The following is a 21,677-nucleotide window of genomic DNA, read 5'->3' as shown; positions in this document are numbered from 1 at the left end:
CCGATCCAATTCTGCCCAGCCCATTCCGCAGAGGACAGCCCAGATTTTCCTTCTGAGGTGCCTATGTTGCCCTAAGTGTGGTGCGACGCCCATTTTCCCAGCACTAATCCCAGAAGATTTTCTAAGGTCAACCTAATTATTAAATTTGTGGCACTCTCCTGGTGAGATTCCTGACTTCAGCAGGGAGCCCAGCTCATGGAAAGGTGGAATTCACTACTTTAGGTCTTCGTGCAGCTGCAGCAGTGGAGTGAGCCTACTGCCGTGGGACAGCCCACGAAGGAGGCGTATAATCGACTGCCCAGTGATATACTACACTCCATTGGAAAGGTGGGGGTGGATTCAAATAGTAAATCACCCCATTTCCCCATTACCAATGCTGGCTGCCAGGAAAACATTGGTATTTAATTTCTAGTCTCCAGCATTGCTATGGCTTTAGTGATGAGAAATATGTAGGACAGTTTCTTGTCAATGCATCGTTCAACCGTGCCTGCCCATATTTACGCAGACATATTCAATGCCTGCTGTCACTTTCGGCAAATATCCCAGATGTGCACCGTAGGAAGCTTGTACAGTGGCTCGGCACCCAATTTTCCACCCTCACCTGCTGAAGTTAAGCGAAGAAACTAGTGTAACTCCAGAGGAAAATATGCACTGATGTGCCTGTTGTCGCAGCTATTGTGCTTGATCATCTTTATCTTTATAATCTTCAATCCCATTCTTAAATAGATATTAATCAACATTTTTTTCAAAGACATTAATTAATTTAGCATTAACTTATTTCTTGGAATTAGTTTCACATATCCACTATCCTGTAATAAAAGAACAGTTCCTGTTCTTCAGTCTCACTTGACTTGAAGTTTGTTAATTTTAAACTCGTGTCCTCTAGTTCTGTGTTCACAGTCCAAGTTAAAGAATGCACTTACATGCACTTTCAGCATTTTAAAGACTTGGATCATGTCTCTTTACAATTTTATTTTCTGAGATTTGTGAGTCTCTCCTTGTAACTTATGGACAATATTCTGATATTGGAGTTCTGATATTATCCATGTAAATCTTTTGTGAATTCTTTCCATTGATCAATATCTCTTTGAAGACAAAATGGGCAAAAAATAATTTAGTATTCTAAAAGTGAGAGAACATATCTTAGAATTCAAGCTAAGCCAGTTCAAAGCAAACCTGGGAACAGCTTCTTTACACAAAGGCTTGTGAACATATATATTGCACTGCCCCAGAAGGCCATAGATGCAAAGCCAATTGAAGTGTTTCAAAGAAGACAGATATTCAACTGGGAAGTATGCATATTAAGAGACATGGAGAAAAGTCAGGGAATTTGCATTAAAAAGAGAGATCCCTTGTTTTACAAACATGGTAGAGCAGGGTTGATTGGGTGGAAGGCCTACACTTATTAAAAAATTGTAAAAGGACCAAGAATACCTGTTATATTTGTTAATAAAATGTCATTGAGATATGTCCATAACCTGGTTAGTCCTATTGATAATATCTTTAATAGATTGGAAACTTTCAGAAAATGATGTGTAATCACATCCAACTTTATTTCCACATTTGCTATTGTGTAGCCTTATTGCTTGTTTCTAAGTGGATTTTACGAAATTTATTTGCACAAACATGCATCCAGTTAAAACTCATCGACTTAATTAGTCAAGATCCCTTTGGTTACTGTTGTTTTTTCTTACACAAGTCACCAGGCCACATAAATGATCTCATCAGAAAATATTATAATCTTGCTACTGGAGAATCTTTCCCTATGAGGATCCAACACATACCTCTGCAGAAGTCGACTGGTTAATGAGCCCAATAAAAACTTTATTCCATTTTTGCTCGCATCCTGCTCTATCTTGCTCAACTAGTTTCCAATCCAGTTGGCTAAATGGTGATTGATTCCATAAATTTTAATCTTTGGAAGCCTTACATGCGAAACTTAATCAAATGACTTCTTAAAATCCAAGTAGATTATGTCCACTGAATAATTCTTACCGATGAGTTTAATTATGCTCCAAAGGAATGCCATAATGCCTCTTAGCTTCCTGCATGATACTTCTTAAATATTTTTCTCAGTAGAAGTGTTTGGCTGACTGCTCTCTAATTCTTCGCCCCAAAATTCTACGGGTCGCCTGTCGTAACTTTGGTGGCAGCCTGGTGGAACACTGAGGGAAACTGTGTAAACAGCTGAAAATGATCATTTATGCTGTTTCAGTAATGGTTCCACTGGAGTTAATAGCAGGAGACAGGTATAATCTTCATGGGATTTAAGAGCTTCAGTATTTATGATTCACTCCTTGCTTTAAATGTTTTAAATCAATATGCTACGAGCTCTAACTCAGACACATATTTGGCTGGGTTTGGAGTGGAACCAAAAATGGTCAGGCAGAATGCAAATTAATATCATTATATTGCATACTCCACCAGTGAGGTAATTTATATTCAAACCAGGCTTTAATCTGCGTCTGCAGGTTAAATCAGTATGTTTAAATTATTTTCTCATCTTCTGTCTGAAGGTATCAAATTAAATGTACATGGGACATCATGCAGTAATACTGATGTTTTTCACCCATATTGATGAACACTGTAATGAACTCCTATTATATTGATATATGAGGGGGTCCAATTTTGGTATCTGGCAAACATCAGGCAGGCATTCGACAGGCCAACCACCGTGCCCGCCTGATGATGCCAATCAATTCTTGTGATTGGGCCTCATTTAAATAGAACAGATGAATGCCAGTGCTAATCGCACTGCTTATAGGCAACTTGCCATTTGAGAGGGCATAGACACGTGGGCCTGCAGGAAGACTCTCTTCGCCCATCCCCAAAAGCTGTTGAGGCTAGGTCAATTGAAATTTTAAAAGCTGAGATTGATAGATTTGTGTTAGGCAAGGATATTGGGCCGTCATTTGTGGCACCTTTGGGCGTGTATGAGGTGAGCCTGCACCCACAGGGGAAGAGTTCTCTTGACAGATCCACCACATCCTCGGGAAAAGGGCCTCCATGGGCCAAGGTTTGGAATATTTGCCCAACTTCTGCGCAGCAAATACCCGTGAAATACTTACGCCTGGTAAAAGCATAAAGCCTGCTTTTACCAGTGTAAGAGTTTTAAAATAAAATGTTATCAATAATTTATACATTTAAAAGCCTGTAAAATAAGATAAGTTGATTTTCACCCCTTTAAAACATGTAAATTTATTTTTCAAAATTTTTTGTTTTGTTTTAAATATTTAATTAAATCCCATTTTAGTTAATTTTAAATATGTGATTTTTTAGATTTATTTGATGTCTAGATATAATTTTGGGGTATTCCCATTCATACTTATGGGGTTTATGTACATATGGAATCTCCGTAAGTATGAAAGAGGATTCTCTTCTGTCATTCGTTAGGCTACCCCATGTGATCCCAGGGGTGCTTGCGAATCGCGACCGACCCTGAGATACGTGCGCCTCTTCCCGCACGTACCCGGAGAGGCTCAGGACCGCAAATCTCCATACCTCCCAGACACTAGGTACGTGGCATTTTATTTGCAGATCAGAGGCATTTCCACGCGGGAAGCACCCGAACGCAAATTCAGGGCCACTATGGGTTAAGGAACCAAAGCGGGTAAACGGAGTTAAGATACAGATCAGCCATGATCTAATTGATTGGCAGAGCAGGCCCTAGGGGCTGAATGGCCTACTCCTGTTCCTATCAGGGAGGTCAATGGAACAGCAGATCTAAGCAGCAGGAAAATGTAATGAACACATTTAAAGTCCCAAAAATAATGAGGAAAAAGTCAGTGCCAGACCAGCTTCTAGTTTTATCTAACTACAGCTTATGATCCCTTTAAATAGTACTGGAAATGGCTACCCCCGAACCTGTACCTTCCAAGATTTGTAGGCGGTTTGAGGAAGCAGCAGTAGCAACGCTGATTGACACCAAAATTATACCAGGATACTAAATATGTAATTTGACCCCTAGTTAAATATATTAATGAGGCCCCCACCTGTTTCCACAGGTGTGTTGGTCGCCGAAATGGAGGGTCATCCAAAAATCAGATTGTATGGGCCACTCGTGGTAAGTTTAAAAACACGATGGTAGAGAGTGGAAAATTTGTCCCATTATTCTAAATTCACACATTAGAAATGTCAACTGTGGCATGGGGTAAATAGTATGATCTATAAGATAAGAGAGCACCACATTATTAGCCAAACATTCCTCAAACCCTTGCAATCAGGAGGATGAATGGCCAACATGCTGAAGGTTTCAGATCTTATGAAATAGGATTGAAAGAGGATTGAGATGGTGGGGAAATAGGGGACTAAAGAGAGAAGGGAGAAACCTAGAGGTCTCTTACTTAAAGAACGACAAATATAGTGGAGAAAATAAGATTTGTATATCAGAATTTTCAGCATTCCCAGAGATGGACATGAATTCAGTTACCACCGTAAGTTCTTTGAGTTTCTTATAATTCGAGCTTTATTGACCTCTGTGTAATCTAATGACTTTTGAGGTAATTTAACAGGACCAGGAATTTGTCTACAACCTTCACCCTGTTGCTATTGCCATGCTGACCTGTTTTTATTAGCTGCAGAGTAGAAATTGGCAGTTTTGCCAGCAGTGCAGGTTTCTGAATGGAATGGAATGATCTACTGTGAAGGGATTATATCATTTACAATTTCATTATTAGAAATTCTTAAATTGATTTTAAGATTCTTAAGTGCAAGCAAATTGTTTTAAGGACTGATGTGGTGATGTTTCAGCAGCACAGTATCCCAAAGGGAGCAGCTAAGTGCTGAGGCAGGCATGCTAATGCCCTGGGCCTCCATTACGTTGTCTGTGAGTAAGTTGCTTAAGAGAGAGTAACGACAGTAAGAATTATTATTTGCTTATCTCTATCAAATATAACAGTAAAAGAAAGTCTATAAATTATTTTATGTTTTTTTTTCTGTCTGTTATTGTCTTGTTTTCTCCTTTGGCTCTCCCCATATCACACACGGTGCCCTTGACCAAGCTGGCAGGAAGCTATCCTGCCCCTCTGCCAACGACATTATGTAACCCTTTTCTAGCAGATATGCAGAGGATGAATGCAGCGGCTTGTAACTGATGGATAAACAGATAAATGGAGTGGATCTGGTCATTCTGTTGGTTGACAGATAGATGTATGGAGTCAGCGGATGGAATAGACTGGACCATCGTGATAAATGGAAAATGGCCAGCTTGGGGAAAAATAAGGAGTGGTGTTCCACACAGATGTGCTCTGAGACCCTGGGGCGTAGACTTGCTACCTGGGCATAGAACAGGTGTTGCAGAACGATCTCACGTTACGGAAAACACCCAATTTTAATTTCCATTGAAACAAATGGAAATTAAAAATCGGGTGGTTTCTGTGACGCCAATTTTACACCCAAACGGTAAGTTGAAAATCTACTCACTGGTGTCCACAATTTCAGGGAATGTTATGGGACAAAGCACCTGACCTGTGGGTGGCAGACTTGGCCAGGCTGAGGAGCAGAACCCCCAGCAGGGCCTCCAATCTGCTAGCCACATGCCCTGGCTGACCAAAAAGTATTATGAATTGGCCAAGTTTTAAAGTAGGCTGGTCTGAGTGTAGGGCAAGGTAAGCTTAGGTCTACAGCAATGTAATTAATTACCTCCTTTTAATATGGTACCACCACAACAATTGTTTCCACCCAAACTCATGTTAAAACAAACTTAACTAAAATAACAAAGTTAAGTTAAAATGGCAAGGACAGGAATAATGAGAACAAAAATTTCCCAGAAAATTCTCTGATATGCTCGCATTGTGCATTGGGTGGCAGAAAATGACAAGGCTCCTATGTTAAGTAGGCCAATGAGATTGCGGGACTAAGCAAACCTGAACCCCACTTCCCCATGATTTGTGCAGCTATCTCCCTCTAAAGGGGCAGTACCACTAAAATACACAATGGTTCTGGCCCACCTAAACTAATTTTTGAGACAAACATTAACAAATTAAATTAGAACCATGAGGTTGGGATAAATTGGAACAAGCATTCTATGTGGTTGATTCTAACCCAACCTGCTTAATGGGAACAGGGAGACCACACAGGTAAATTAGCCTCCGAAAACTTACAACCTCATTCCTGCTCGAGTCCCGCCCACCGTTGCTGGTTACTTAGGTGGCCGAGGCACCTCATGAATACATGCAGGGGTCCTATGATGTCATTAGAACCCCAGTTTCTTTTTAATGTGAAAAACCTCACGGGATTGGTTTCGGAGGCCAATTGGAAGCGTTATTTAAAGGGGAAGTCAAGTGCAGGCACTCAGATCATAGAGATCTGTGAGTGGGAAATGGTGCTGCAACATCTTAACTGCTCACCTGCTCTGTTGCCACGCAGCAGGGAGAGTTAAATTACACCCAGCGTTTTGAGAAGAGGAAGGGAGTAAAATGGAAAAAATAAGAGATGCCTAAGTTGATGTTCTTTTTTTTTTATTCATTGGATGCGGGAATCACTGGCAAGGCCAGCATTTATTGCGCATTCCTGATTGCCCTTGAGAAGATGGTGGTGAGACAACTGAATGGCTCACTAGGCCATTTCAGAGGGTAGACAGAGTCAACCACATTGCAGGTCTGGAGTCACATATAGGCCAGACCATGTATAGATGGCAGATTTCCTTCCCTAAAGGACATTAGTGAACCAGGTGAGTTTTTACAACAATCCAGTCATTTCATGGTTACCATTATTGATACTAGCTTTTTTATTCCAGATTAATTTAATTAATTGAATTTAAATTCCCCAGCTGCCATGATGGGATTTGAACTCACGATTGCCAGATCATTATTTCAGGCCTCTGGATTAATAGTCCAGTAACATAACCACTATGCTACCATTCCCTACATTCTGACATTTTTCTTCCTTATTTTTGTGGAAAACCTCCTTGAGATTTCCCCATGGCAGTTCGTCTGCAGGTCAATAGGTATATATGTCTCCTCTGTCACAAGATGTGGAGTGTCACTTAAAATGTTACTTTTTAAATAAAATCTAAGTTTTAAATAAAATCTCTCAAGTGATAAAAGTCAATTTGTAACTTCATTTCTGTGATCAATGCGTCAGAGACAGGGCTAAAGTTCCCTCTTTGAAATCACATCACTGTCCTCAAAGTAATGGATTATTCATCACCACATGTGTGCTCAGCATTTAACATATGCACTGAACTGTGACCAAACAATACAGAGTGCATTCTTAGCAGCTTCTATTTCTGGGGTTCATCCAACAAATGGGCGATCCTAATTATTGGGTAAGAACTGATCATTGAGAGGGTGAGGCTCTTTAGTCACTAGTCTGATCTGTGTGGACTTAGCTTTGCCTCTTTACTAATGAACTAACATTTGAGCACTGTGAAATGTATGGGAAATAGATCATATTTCAATTACCAGCTTTTCCACAGAAAGGTTAGTAGTGTGCCAAACATCTTCACTCAAATTTATAGGAAAATACTCAGTCCATTCCTCTATTAAAAAAGAGGGAAACACGCTCCAATGTACTGCATGACAGCCAAGTGGAGAGAGGCTTTGTGCCCATATTTCCAGGCACAGTGGAATAGAATGTTGTTTTGGCCTGTTTTCAAGCGCAGAATGGTTAACGGCTGGGAGCACATGCAAGAGCCAAAGGCATTGAGGCCTAGTCAAACTGGGGCCTTAGGCCCATCGACATATTTCCAGTGAGTTGGTGATGCGTTCAGAGGCAGCTTTCCGGTTTGAAGAGGACCAATTTGGGCCATCTGCCTCACTGGCAGCAGCCCTCATCTGAATTGTGGGGTGGTAGGGAACAGGAGGGGGGTTAGCACAAGACAGCAGTGGCCCACATGTTTTGCTGTGGAGTCACTTCCACTCCCGCAGGCTCCACAAATTTAAAAAGTTACCGATTTGGTGGGACTTCCAGCAATCCCTTTAAAGGATTGGATTCCCATACCTTTAACAGTGCTCTAGGAATACCTGCCCCAAGCGCTTGGAATGTCCTGAAAACTTGCACTGAAAGAACAGCATGAGTACACCGGAATGCTAATTTTGGTGCAAATCACCGAGGAAATTATTTACGTCTGTTTTTACACTATGCCCGAATTTCCTCGAACTTGTACACTGTGCAACATCACCACGGAAACCCACTGCTACTCGTTAACTTAGCTTTGCCCCTATGGAAAAGTGCAGCTCACACAAATTTCCTGAATATACACCAGTTCTGAATGAAATGTAAATTTATGCCTAAAATTCTATGTGTAACATGACTCAGAGCCATATTGCTGGCGTTTTAGATCAATTTCTTTCAGCAGTTTTTTTTATATTCCTCCTTACTGAGTCTTCATCTTCCACATCTTTATGGAATTAGAATGATTTGCATTATAAATAGAAAAACTTCCACAATTACATTTTCTTAAACATGTTGGGATAGAGTTTCCGCTTTGGGCACAATCTGGGCACAAATTGCGCTCAAAATTGCACTAGGTTTCTGAATTGATTTTAGGATTCAAGTTTCTACTCAAACTCATTTGCATATTCACAAATGCAAAATTGTCCATTTGGGCAGCGTTTTAGAATATAATTTGTTTTTGCATTAAAAAATATTCCTTGATGTATTTAAAAGTGGTAACCTGGTGCAGTTTTATTAATACAGCTGAAAATTGTCTGATTTTGGGCAAATTTTGCTGAAAAAAAACAGCGCAACCTAGTGGAATATCCAGGCCTTTGTGCTTAATATGATACAATGGAGATTTGATGGCCTCACACTATAACTTTCAAACATAAAGAGAGACTTAAAGAAGGAATATGGCATAAATTCATCACTTTCCATGGATACCAATGGTTTAAGCTGATTTCCACTTGTTTTACGCCAGTTTTTACCTTGTACCGTATGTTAATGAGATACTCAGGAAATTTTGGTGTAACTTGCCAATGGGAAGATCAGCATAAATTTTAGCAGAAGTTGCTGGTTCTGTCACTTCAAGAAATGTGGGAATCTTATAATCCTTGCTTATTGGTCCCATCCAAGGAGCGGCTTTCATGGAGATAAAGTGAAACTTATTAATCTGTGATGGAAGTACTGATGATAGAGCAGGTGTGTCAGCCAGATATTCCTTCTGCTTTATTTTTAGCAGCAGTTTGTAACTCAAATTAAATTTTGCCAGCCGCGGTAAAGGTATCTGCTAAGATGCTATTGAGGGACCCTTCCTTCTGAAGCAAAATGTTGATGATCGCAGTTGCTAAAGCAATAATTCCATACTTGCCAACCATCGTCAACCAACAAAAGTCAGTGTGATGTGTAGGGTTGCCACACTGCAGTTGCTCCTCTGGAATCCCGAGAATGCTGTAGAAATCTGTTATGCCTGTGTTTTTTCAGTTGACAACTTTTTTGAAGCTGTCTGGCAGGTTTTGCTTGTGTTCTAATGTGAACAGCCTGGGCCTCGATTTTAACCACCCCACCCAACACCCAGACAGGCGGCAGTAGGTCGGGCGGGGGAGGCGGCGGGGCGGGGGGTTGGTGGTATCAACTATCAGGATTGGACAATCCAACCCCATAAAGTGCATAAATTAGGTCATTGACAAGGCTCCTTCAAAAGGCAGGTGTGGGCCTAATTAACATTCCAAAGTCATGGCATGATGACATCATCTGCGCCATGACTTACACTTCCAAGGAAGTCATGGGGAGGCTGGATCTGCGGGATTCCAGACAACTGATGCAAGGTAAGATATGGGACTCCTTCAGCGTTCCTTCTGGGCCAGGAGTAGCAGGAGTGCTCACCCTTAGCCCCTGAAGGAAGCCTTCAGTCTCCCCTCAGCCCTCCTGATCAGCAGCCTCCCCCAGCACTCCCGACCGCGGCCCGGAGTTAATGCTCCTTTCCCAGCCAGGGATCAGCCCCAAGAGTCCTGGACTGCGGCCTCCTGGCACTAGTGTTACCTCCCGTCTGCCAGCCAGCTGCCAGGCAGGAGGTGGCCCGACAATAGAGCAGCAGGGCCTCCATACCCCTGGTCTTTCCGGATTTTTAAAGCATTCCCCTGCATTCTCCCCTGTTTCAATTATGCCCTCTTTATATGCGAGAACGGCCTTTATTGATAAGTGTACCATCAGAAGGAACCCTGTGGTGTAAACTATATAGAATGACATAGACATTACAACATAGCAACAGGCCAATTAGCCCAGCCAATTTGTATTGATGTTTATCCTCCACAATAGTCCTAATGCTATGTGCCCACCCTGTTGCCACAATCCTTTATCCCCATTTCCTGTAACTGCCTATCTAATCTAGGCCTGGTGGAGGTTACAGAGGTAGGGTGGGATTCAGCCTTCTCAAGCACTGCTGCTAATCCTGCCACACTTACCTTGGAGGGCCACTTCCATCTACAGACCTGCTTCAGCCTGCTGGGGAATCGACAGCAACTTCTCTCAGGCCCTGACTAAAATGCAATTGGGGTTTCTGTGATGTAATAGGACTCTGATTTGCATAAATTTATGAGCATCTCATCCGCTTGCAGAACTCTTCAGGTTAAACTGGCAGATGGCTTGAAATGGTTAACTTTCAAGCGGATAAGTAACCTGCTCATTTGTAACAGTCCTAAACCCCCACAGGTTTGTTGTGTTATACATTAGAAGATGCTCTTGGAAAGAGCAGGCGCAGATTCGATGGGCTGAATGGCCTCCTATGTCTATGATTCTATGTGGCTGTTCAGCATGTCGCGATTAGTATCTCTGTGTTGGGCCTCTCAGTGTGTTGCACTGCATTGTATGATGAATGCTGACATTTCAGTGTAGTTCAATCAGTGCTGCTGTGCAGGGCTGTCAGAGTGATTAATGTCCTTGTGCAGCGCTGTCAGCATAATACCCAGCTCTGTGCAACAAGTTCTGATTCTTCAGTGTGTTACTTTATATTGTGAGAACTCTCAGCTTACTGCCCCAGGTTGTATCGTAGAAGGTGCTGATCTTCTTCAGCCTCAGAGCTGATATTTGTGTATGTTTTTTGCAGGTCGCTTCGGAGTACTTTAAGGACACCACATTACTGCTGATTGGTGTCATCTGCCTGGCCGCTTCCATCGAGAAATGGAACTTACACAAGAGGATTGCCCTCCGTATGGTGATGTTAGCAGGTGCCAAACCGGGCATGTGAGTATACATTGCTGCAGGCTCCATACTTCAGATGTGTTGTGGAGAAGGTACAGGGCCAAGAGCATCACAGCAGGGCTACAGTGAAAATCTAGGTTTTATTCGAGCCTCAAGGTTCAATAAAGGTTAAATTTCATCCAATAAATGGGAAAGAAGTGGTCCTGATGTATCGGAAATATGGGTAGGGCTCAGTTATGCTGGATCATCATCTATTTAGTGTCCCATTTAATTTTACGGTTCAGTTTTTAAGTGGGGTTGGAAGCACCTACCAGTTTCTCTGCTATACAATTTAATGGAGCCCACAATGATGCACTTTAGACATTCATCCATTTTCCTGGAATTTCTGCCGGAATAGCACTGAGCCACAAATCTACCCATATAGAATATCTGCACCATGATTGTCAGGGGCTGATTTTATGCCAAGGTGCATTTGAAGAAGACTTCTTGTGCATTTGAAGCAAACTTCTTGCTTTGTTTTGCAGTTTCCTTGTTGATTTTTCCTTGTCAGCAATTAATTGCTTCGAAAGCCTTTTTCCCCAAGTATTCTTTCATTCCCATTTTAGAAACATAGAAACATAGAAAATAGGTGCAGGAGTAGGTCCTTCAGCCCTTCGAGCCTGCACCGTCATTCAATGAGTTCATGGCTGAACATGCAACTTCAGTACCCTATTCCTGTTTCCTCGCCATATCCCTCGATCCCCCTAGTAGTAAGGACTACATCTAACTCCTTTTTGAATATATTTAGTGAATTGGCCTCAACAACTTCCTGTGGTAGAGAATAAGAATGGAACCAGGTGAGTGCAGTTCCACCAAGCTGGACAATGGTGGAGGCACGTTGGAGAAGGATAGAGTTGTCAACCGTGTCAAAGGCTACAATCAAGAAGGATGAGGAGGGATAGTTTGCCTTTGTCAGTCACAAAGGATGTCATTTGTGACTTTGATGAGAGCCATTTCGGTAATGTGGCAGGCGCAGAAACCGAATTGGAGGAATTCAAACACGGGAGTTGTGGGAAACATGGGCACGGATTTGGAAGGTGACAACACGTTCAAGGACTCGAAAGGAAAGGGACGTTGGTGATCAGGTGACAGTTTGCAAGGATGGAGGGGGTCAAGGCTTGGTTTTTTGAGGAAAGAGGTGATGACGGCAGATTTAAGATGAGTGAGACCGGAAAAATAACTGAGGACAGAGAACCGTTAACAATGTCAGCTAACATGGGAGCCAAAAAAGGAAGTTGGGTGGTCAGCAGTTTGGTGGGAATAGGGTCAAGGGAGCAGGAAGTGGGTCTCATGGACAAGGTGAGCTCAGAGATCTCATGAGGGGAGATCGAAGAGGAATGAGAGAAAGATGTGAGGTCAGGGCTCTGGCAGGGAGGGATCCTTAGAGGAAGTTTGGCCCGGTGGGCTAGGGGAAGGAAGGGAAGATGCAGAGGCAGCTGAACAGATGGTCTCAATTTTAGAGACAAAGAAGTCCATGAGCTCCTCACACTTATTGTCGGAGGGGAGGGTGGAGAATGGGGAGAGGGGTTTAAGAAGTCGGTGAGCAGTGGAGAAGTGAAGCCGGGGTTTATCTTTGCATTTCATAGGATTACATAGCATATGCGGCACAGAAATAGGACATTTAGTCCAACCAGTCCATGTCGGCGTTTGTGCTCCACTCGAGCCTCCTTCCATCTTTCCTCAACTAAATCTATCAGCAAAACCCTCTATCCTCTTCTCCCTCATACACTTATCTAACCTCCCCTTAAATGCATCTATACTATTTGCTTCCCTGTGGTAGCGAGTTCCACATTTTCATCACTCTTTGGGTAAAGAAATTTCTTCTGAATTCCCTATTGGGTTTCTTGGTGACTATCTTATATTGATGGCCTTTAGTAGTGAAGTTATGCTAAATCTGTATGGAACCTTGGTTAGAGCACACTTTGAGTACTGCACACAGTTCTGGCCGTCATACTACAAAAAGGACAGAGGCACTGGAGATGGTGCAGAGAAGATCCACAAGGGTGACACCAGAGATGCGACAAGTGGAATCACTCTCTCTGTATCTACTATCAAAACCATTCACATAATTTTAAAGATCTCTATTAGGTCACCCCCTCAGCCTTCTCCATTCAAGAGGAGACACCCCCGGCCTGTTCATATGTTTCTGATATGTATACCCTCGCATCTCTGGCATCACCCATGCAAATCCTCTCTGCACCACCCGCAGTGCCCCCTTTCCACAACATGGCGACCAGAACTGTACGCAGCACTCCAAGTGTGGTTGACTGATTTTGGAACAGTGAGCAATTTTGGCAGATGAGAGCAGGATCCGATAATGCTTTATATGATCCAGCCAGATCTGGCAGTGAGTGGCTCAATCAGTTGTCCACCATATCCATTCAAGTCTGCATCCCTTGGACTTAAGGGAGCGAAGATGAGGGCTGTACCAGGGAGAGTGTTATTATTTTAATAGGGACTAGGGCACCAAAGGTGGTGGCGAGAGTGTGATGCAGATTGGTAGCTGCAGAAATGTCACGGTGAATGGAGGGCCAAAGGCTGGACAGTTGGGAGTTCATAAGTGCACTTGTGAGAGAGTTGGGGGAGTTTTTTTTCCAGGGGCAAACACAGGAGATGGGGTTGATTGTGAAAGGGGGATGTTGGTGGAGATCGATATGAAGAAGTGGCAGAAATGGCCGTATGTGCGATTGACACGATGGGAGTCGCGAGGCCACGAGAGATGGCAAGGTCAAGGAGGTGGCCGTGAATATGAGTAGGGGAGTTTACATGAAGGGAGAGATTAAGGGAGGATAGGAGGATAGTGAACTCAGGAGAGCATGATGAATTGAAATCACAGAGGATGAGAAGTCATTTGATGCAGAAGCTGAGGGAGGAAAGCAGTGAAGACATATCAATAATAAAAATATTTATGGTACTTGGGTGGGCAGTAGAGAATGAGCATTTTAAATGAGAGGCGAGAGGGGTGGAATAAAGGGAGATACTCTAAAGGAGGAGAAAATGCCAGAGGAGTAGGGGGACAGACCAAGATGTGATTTGCTGATGAGAGCCACGCCTCCACCACGGCAGTCTAAGTAGGGCAAGTGGTGGAAGGTACAGCCAGGCGGGGAGGCTTCATTTAAGGACAAGGTATCATTTTCTTTGGTACATCCACAATAATAACACAATGGGTGCCACATGGGAATTCCCCTTTATTTCTGTTTTTTGGAGGAAGTAGGGAAGAGCAACACAGAGATGCTAGCCAATTCAGGCTGCATCAAAGGCAGACTGGGCCTAATGGTTTTGCCCTCACATTAGCACTTACAGGCAAAGGCCCATCTACCTGGATTTGTCAGAGGAGCTTTGCCTGGAGATGGTCCTTACTATCCCCTCATGCAAAACCACTTGTACTTCACCAGCAATCAAACAAGGGGTCAAGTACCATTCTATTCCTGAATAACCATTTCCTGCATCCTCATTTATTGTGTTGTCACTGGGCTTTGCCAGCTATTTTTGTTGTCCAAACAGCTTTTACAAAGGCTGAAATATATGTTATAAAAATAGTAGAATGCTTAGTAAAGATAAGCAAAATTTTTGCCCTGCTTACCCTCTGTTTCCTGTGCCTCCTCTGGCGAGTTCCTAATGTCAGGCCTAATATTATGCAAATAAAGCTGACCCTGCAAATCAGGTGTAGCCAGCACACTAATAGTTGGGCAAATGATTATAATGCTCCACCTTGCTAATACCTGATCAGAAGCCTGCCCAAAAATCTTCTCTTCTCTTTCCAAAAGTGGTTCTGCTGGAGAATCTTCATAAAAGATTTTTCCTGCAGGCCCTGACAGTGGTAGAGCTTTGGCTTGGTAGAGCCCTAGGAGAGCGCTGAGCCATTGACTCTTATAATGTTTGAGAATCCTTGCTCTGGTGATTCATCTGATCCCAGCCTGGAACTCACGTCCCCAGCTCTACCAAGCATTCTTCATTTTTAAAATGTTTTATTGGGTGAATGGTGTTCATCAAGCTCTTATGTATAAACCACCTTTATCCTCTAATTATGTCCAATGTGGTGAGAGATTGAAGGTAAGGGGGAACATAAGAACATAAGAAACAGGAGTAGGAATAGGCCATATGGCCCTTCGAGCCTGCTCCGCCACTTAATATGATCATGGTGGATCTGATCATGGACTCAGGTCCACTTCCCTGCCCGCTCTCCATAACCCCTTATCCCCTTATTGTTTAAGAAACTGTCTATCTCTGTCTTAAATTTATTCAATGTCCCAGCTTCCACAGCTCTCTGAGGCAGCGAATTCCTCAGATCCACAACCCTCTGAGAGAAGAAATTTCTCCTCATCTCAGTTTTAAATGGGCGGCCACTTATTCTAAGATTATGCCCTCTCGTTCTCGTCTTCCCCATCAGTGGAAACATCCTCTCTGCATCCACCTTGTCAAGCCCCCTCATAATCTTATACGTTTCGATAAGATCATCTCTCATTCTTCTGAACTCCAATGAGTAGAGGCCCAACCTACTCAACCTTTGCTCATAAGACAACCCCCTCATCTCTGGAATCAACCTTGTGAACCTTCTCTGAATGGCCTCCAAAGCAAGTATATCCTTTCGTAAATATGGAAACCAAAACTGCATGCAGTATTCCAGGTGTGACCTCACCAATACCCTGTACAACTGTAGCAAGACTTCCCTGCTTTTATACTCCATCTCCTTTGCAATAAAGGCCAAGATTCCATTGGCCTTCCTGATCACTTGCTGTACTTGCATACTAAACTTTAACAGATATATAAAACGGAAAAGAGTGACTAAAGTAAATGTTGGTCCCTTAGAAGATGAGAAGGGGGATTTAATAATGGGAAATGTGGAAATGGCTGAGACCTTAAACAATTATTTTGCTTCGGTCTTCACAGTGGAAGACACAAAAACCATGCCAATAATTGTTGGTCACAGGAATGTGGGAAGGGAGGACCTTGAGACAATCACTATCACTAGGGGTGTAGTGCTGGACAGGCTAATGGGACTCAAGGTAGACAAGTCCCTTTGTCCTGATGAAATGCATCCCAGGGTATTAAAAGAGATGGCGGAAATTATAACAGATGCATTCGTTATAATCTACCAAAAGTCTCTGGACTCTGGGGAGGTACCAGCGGATTGGAAAGCAGCTAATGTAACGCCTCTGTTTAAAAAAGGGGGCAGACAAAAGGCAGGTAACTATAGGCCGGTTAGTTTAACATCTGTAGTGGGGAAAATGCTTGAAGCTATCATTAAGGAAGAAATAGCGGGACATCTAGATAGGAATAGTGCAATCAAGCAGACGCAGCATGGATTCATGAAGGGGAAATCATGTTTAACTAATTTACTGGAATTCTTTGAGGATATAACGAGCATGGTGGATCATGGATGTGGTGTATTTAGATTTTCAAAAGGCATTCGATAAGGTGCCACACAAAAGGTTATTGCAGAAGATAAGGGTACGCGGAGTCAGAGGAAATGTATTAGCGTGGATAGAGAATTGGCTGGCGAACAGAAAGCAGAGAGTTGGGATAAATGGGTCCTTTTCGGGTTGGAAATCGGTGCTTAGTGGTGTGCTACAGGGATCGGTGCTGGGACCACAACTGTTTACAATATACATAGATGACCTGGAAGAAGGGACAGAGTGTAGTGTAACAAAATTTGCAGATGACACAAAGATTAGTGGGAAAGCGGGTTGTATAGAGGACACAGAAATGCTGCAAAGAGATTTAGATAGGTTAAGCGAATGGGCTAAAGTTTGGCAGATGGAATACAATGTCGAAAAGTGTGAGGTCATCCACCTTGGGAAAAAAAACAGTAAAAGGGATTATTATTTGAATGGGGAGAAATTACAACATGCTGCGGTGCAGAGGGACCTGGGGGTCCTTGTGCATGAATCCTAAAAAGTTAGTTTGCAGGTGCAGCAGGTAATCAGGAAGGCGAATGGAATGTTGGCCTTCATTGCGAGAGGGATGGAGTACAAAAGCAGGGAGGTCCTGCTGCAACTGTATAGGGTATTGGTGAGGCCGCACCTGGAGTACTGCATGCAGTTTTGGTCACCTTACTTAAGGAAGGATATACTAGCTTTGGAGGGGGTACAGAGACGGTTCACAAGGCTGATTCCGGAGATGAGGGGGTTACCTTATGATGATAGATTGAGTAGACTGGGTCTTTACTCGTTGGAGTTCAGAAGGATGAGGGGTGATCTTATAGAAACATTTAAAATAATGTAAGGGATAGACAAGATAGAGGCAGAGAGATTGTTTCCACTGGTCGGGGAGACTAGAACTAGGGGGCACAACCTCAAAATACGGGGGAGCCAATTTAAAACCGAGTTGAGAAGGAATTTTTTCTCCCAGAGAGTTGTGAATCTGTGTAATTCTCTGCCCAAGGAAGCAGTTGAGGCTAGCTCATTGAATGTATTCAAGTCATAGATAGATAGATTTTTAATCAATAAGGGAATTAAGGGTTACGGGGAGCGGGCGGGTAACTGGAGCTGAGTCCACGGCCGGATCAGCCATGATCTTATTGAATGGCGGAGCAGGCTCGAGGGGCTAGATGGCCTACTCCTGTTCCTAATTCTTATGTTCTTATGTTCTTTCGTGTTTCATGCACAAGTACCCCCTGGTCCCGCTGTACTGCAGCACTTTGCAATCTTTCTCCCTTTAAATAATAACTTGCTCTTTGATTTTTCCTGCCAAAGTGCATGACCTCACACTTTCTTACATTATACTCTATCTGCCAAATTTTTGTCCACTCACTTAGCCTGTCTATGTCCTTTTGCAGATTTTATGTGTTCTCCTCACACGTTGCTTTTCCTCCCATCTTTGTATCATCGGCAAACTTGGCTACGTTACACTCAGTCCCTTCCTCCAAGTCGTTAATATTGATTGTAAATAGTTGGGGTCCCAGCACTGATCCCTGTGACACCTCACTGGTTACTGATTGCCAACCCGAGAATGAACCATTTATCCCTACTCTCTGTTTTCTGTTCGTTAGCCAATCCTCTATCTATCCTAATATATTACCCCCAACCCCGTGAACTTTTATCTTGTGCAGTAACCTTTTATGTGGCACCTTGTCAAATGCCTTCTGGAGGTCCAAATCACATCCACTGGTTCCCCTTTATCCACTCTGTTCTTATATCCTCAAAGAATTCTAGCAAATTTGTCAAACATGACATCCCCTTCATAAATCCATGCTGACTCTGCCTGACCAAATTTTACTTCTCCAAATGTCCTGCTACTGCTTCTTTAATAATGGACTCCAACATTTTCCCAACCACAGATGTTAGGCTAACTCATCTATAGTTTCCTGCTTTTTGTCTGCCTCCTTTTTTAAATAGGGACATTACATTTGCAGTTTTCCAATCTTCTGGGTCCTCCCCAGAATCCAGGGAATTTTGGTAAATTACAACCAATGCATCCACTATCCCTGCTGCTACTTCTCTTAAGACACTAGGATGCAAACCATCAGGTGCAGGGATTTATCCGCCTTTAGTCCCACTTTTGGAAAGAGAAGGGGTGGGTTGTTGGGTAAAAGTTCACGGAGTTGGGGGATTGGAATTGGGGGATTCAGCAGTTGTTGAGGGTTTAGAGAAGAGGATTCTATGCTCCCAGCACAGATCAGAGAATGGGTTACAACCCTTGGCCGCTGTGAGAGCAACTGCCACTGGGGACACTTAGTCGTGGAATTATACCTTCAGTTTGTAAGCCTACCACCAAGTACTACCAACTGTCAACTACTTAAATTGGCACAAGTGTGAAATATTCCATTGATTGGGCTCTTGTATTCACCATCAATTATTCCATAATAATAATAATTCTGTGATATACTTTGTCTTGAAGGTCGTTTTTTTATTTATCTCAGTTGGTGTCCTGCAACATTGGCCCATATTTTGCAAGGCAATGAGCGGTATCTGCCATGAGTTAGACTTGCCCTTGCCCGTTGAATCTCGACAATATTTTACGCCGCTAAAAGTGCGAGCTGATAACGCCGCAGCGAGGGAAACCGGGCATCTGGGACTTGAGAGAACAGGACAAGCAACTGTGTATCTCCTTTACCAATCAGATTGAAGGATTGTGAAATTAACAGTGCAAGGACTGAGAAGGACATTAGAGTAGGTGAATTCAATGTTAAATCAGGTACAGAAAGAGAAATAAAGACTGTGAAAGAAAGATTGGATTAAGAGAGAGGGAAAAAAGGGACAGAATGCAAAAGTAAAAAAAAAAGATTTAAATTTTAAATTTTAAACTTTTAAAATATCCAATAACAATTAAAACCTGAAGGAATGAGACTAATTGTAATAGTTAATTTTTGGCACAAGACATTCATTGGCAGTAATTAACAATTAGCACATCGTTAAAAGAATCTCCGACAGCTAATACAATATAAAATTAAAATAAAATGCTGGAAATACTCAGCAGGCCAGGCAGCATCAGTGGACAGAGAAAGTTAACGTTTCAGATCAATGACCTTTCGTCAGAACTGGCAAAAGTTAGAGATATAACAGATTTTAAGCAAGTGTAGGGACAGGAAAAGGGGCGAGGGGAGGAAAGAACAAAAGGGAAGGTCTGTGATAGGATGAAAGGCAGAAGTGATTAAATGACAAAAAGGATGATGGTGCGAGGCAAACGGAGATGGTAATGGGACAAATAAAGAAACAAAAATTGAGTCTAGAAGAGGTGTAAATGTGAATGGCAGAATTATCAACAGGTACCATGTGGGAAAAAAATAGGGGCAGAGGTTATGGTCTGAAATTGTTGAACCCGATGTTGAGTTCAGAAGGATGTAAAATACCTAATCGAAAGATGAGGTGCTGTTCCTTGAGCTTGGGTTGAACTTCATTGGAACAGTGTAAGAGGCTGAGGACAGAGAGGTCAGACTGAAAGTGGAGTGGAATAGGCGACCGGAAGCTCAGGGTCACACTTGTGGACTGATCTGCAAAGCGATCACCCACTCTACTTTTGGTCTCCCCAATGTAGAGGAAACCACATCGTGAGCAGCGAATAAGTGTACTACATTGCTGTTTCATCTGGAAGGAATGTTTGGGACACCGGACAGTGGGAAGGGAGGAGGTGAAAGGGCACGTGTTGCATCACTTTGCACAGGAAGATGCCGTGGGAAGGGGAGGGGGTGATGGGGCTGTTTGAGGAATGGACCAGGGTGTCACGGAGGGAGCGGTCCCTTTGGAATGTTGAAAGGGGAGGAGAGAGAAAGAAGTGCTTGGTGGTGGGATCACCCTGGAGGTGGCAGAAATGACAGCGAATGATCTGTTGAATGTGGAGGCTGGTGAGGTGAAAGGTGAGGACAAGGAGAACATTCTCGTGGTTCTGGGAAGGAGAGGAAGGGGTGAGAGCAGAAGTGTGGGAAATGGAATGGACACGGTCAAGGGCCATGTCAACCATGGTAGAGGGGAATCCTTGGTTGGGGAAATAGGAAGATATATCATCAGAACAGATGCAATGGAGACAGAGAAACTGGGAGAATAGAATGGAGTCCTTACAGGAGCGGGGTGCGAGGAAGTATAGTCCAGGTAGCTGTGGGAATCGGTGGGCTTATAGTGGATGTTTGTCGATAGCCTATCCCCAGAAATGGAGACAGAGAAGTTGAGGAAAGGAAGGGAAGAGTCAGGGATGGACCATGTGAAGGTGAGGGAAGGGTGGCAATTGGAAGCAAAGTTAATTACATTTTCTAGTTCAGGGCGAGAGCAGGAAACAGTCTAATTTGGAGGAAGTCAGTGGAGTCAAAGGAGAAGTTGTTCAGTGAAAACAAGTTCAGCCAGGTGGAGAGGATGGTGGTGGATGGGGACTGGTTGGGCCTCTGTTCAATGTCTGCTGACAGCTAATCCAGGCTTAATTATATCTGCACAGACCTTAAATGGCTCCAAGACAGGCTCCTTGCATCACGTCAGACCAGCTCTAACTTTGTGTGGCGAGTATAGTTCGAATCTACTGCAGAAATACAGCAACTTCACACCACTCATTGCATTCAATGGGGAGCCAGACAGCGAGGTGCCGTTTTCACTAAGCTAATGGTTGAGTGACGTATCTCCAACAGCAACTGTTTGATTTCCACATTTAACTGCGCATTGGCCCATGCCTGAGATTGCTGCAGCATTTGTGCACAAATAATAGCAAGCCCCATTAGCATTTGTCAGCAATTTATGGCCATTGAAGCACACTTTCAAAGTATGTGAGACCTCCAGCAGCAGTGGGAGGCACTGCAGCTACATTAAAACAAAAATCTATGAACATTTACAGCTTGTAGGTAATCATAAGACTTTCAAATGATGCCCTGTCCTGGCAACTTGTCTCTCCCTGCCCACCCCAATAATACGTTTCTTATAAAAAATAGTTTTTTAAAAATTGTTTTCATATTAGTGTATAATGGAGATTTCAGGCACAAAGCTGGGGATGTGAGAAGAAACCAGATCAAAAGCCAGGGGGAGAGAAGGAAAAGAAAAGGGCCAGAGACACATGTCAGGGAATGGGTCAGAAACTAGGAACAATGTACGTGTCAACATAGAGAACTAACAAATTATGAATGCTGATAGACCAAGGAGTTA

General features: G+C 43.0%; 1 protein-coding gene across 2 annotated transcripts in view; it reads left to right on the top strand.

Annotated features, from left to right (window-relative positions):
- LOC139280756 (solute carrier family 13 member 4-like) overlaps nt 1–21,677 on the top strand; it is a 124,549-nt gene that overhangs the window by 53,231 nt on the left and 49,641 nt on the right. For both annotated transcript variants that reach the window (XM_070900429.1, XM_070900428.1), the window contains exon 3: nt 10,985–11,121. In XM_070900429.1, the coding sequence (XP_070756530.1) occupies nt 10,985–11,121 (137 nt within the window). The remainder of the gene's footprint in view (nt 1–10,984; nt 11,122–21,677) is intronic.

Source organism: Pristiophorus japonicus, chromosome 15 (genome assembly GCF_044704955.1).
Source record: "Pristiophorus japonicus isolate sPriJap1 chromosome 15, sPriJap1.hap1, whole genome shotgun sequence".
In the NCBI taxonomy this organism is placed as follows: Eukaryota; Metazoa; Chordata; class Chondrichthyes; family Pristiophoridae; genus Pristiophorus; species Pristiophorus japonicus.
The sequence above is the reverse complement of the archived record's forward strand: the minus strand, read 5'-3'. Positions and strand labels throughout refer to the sequence as shown.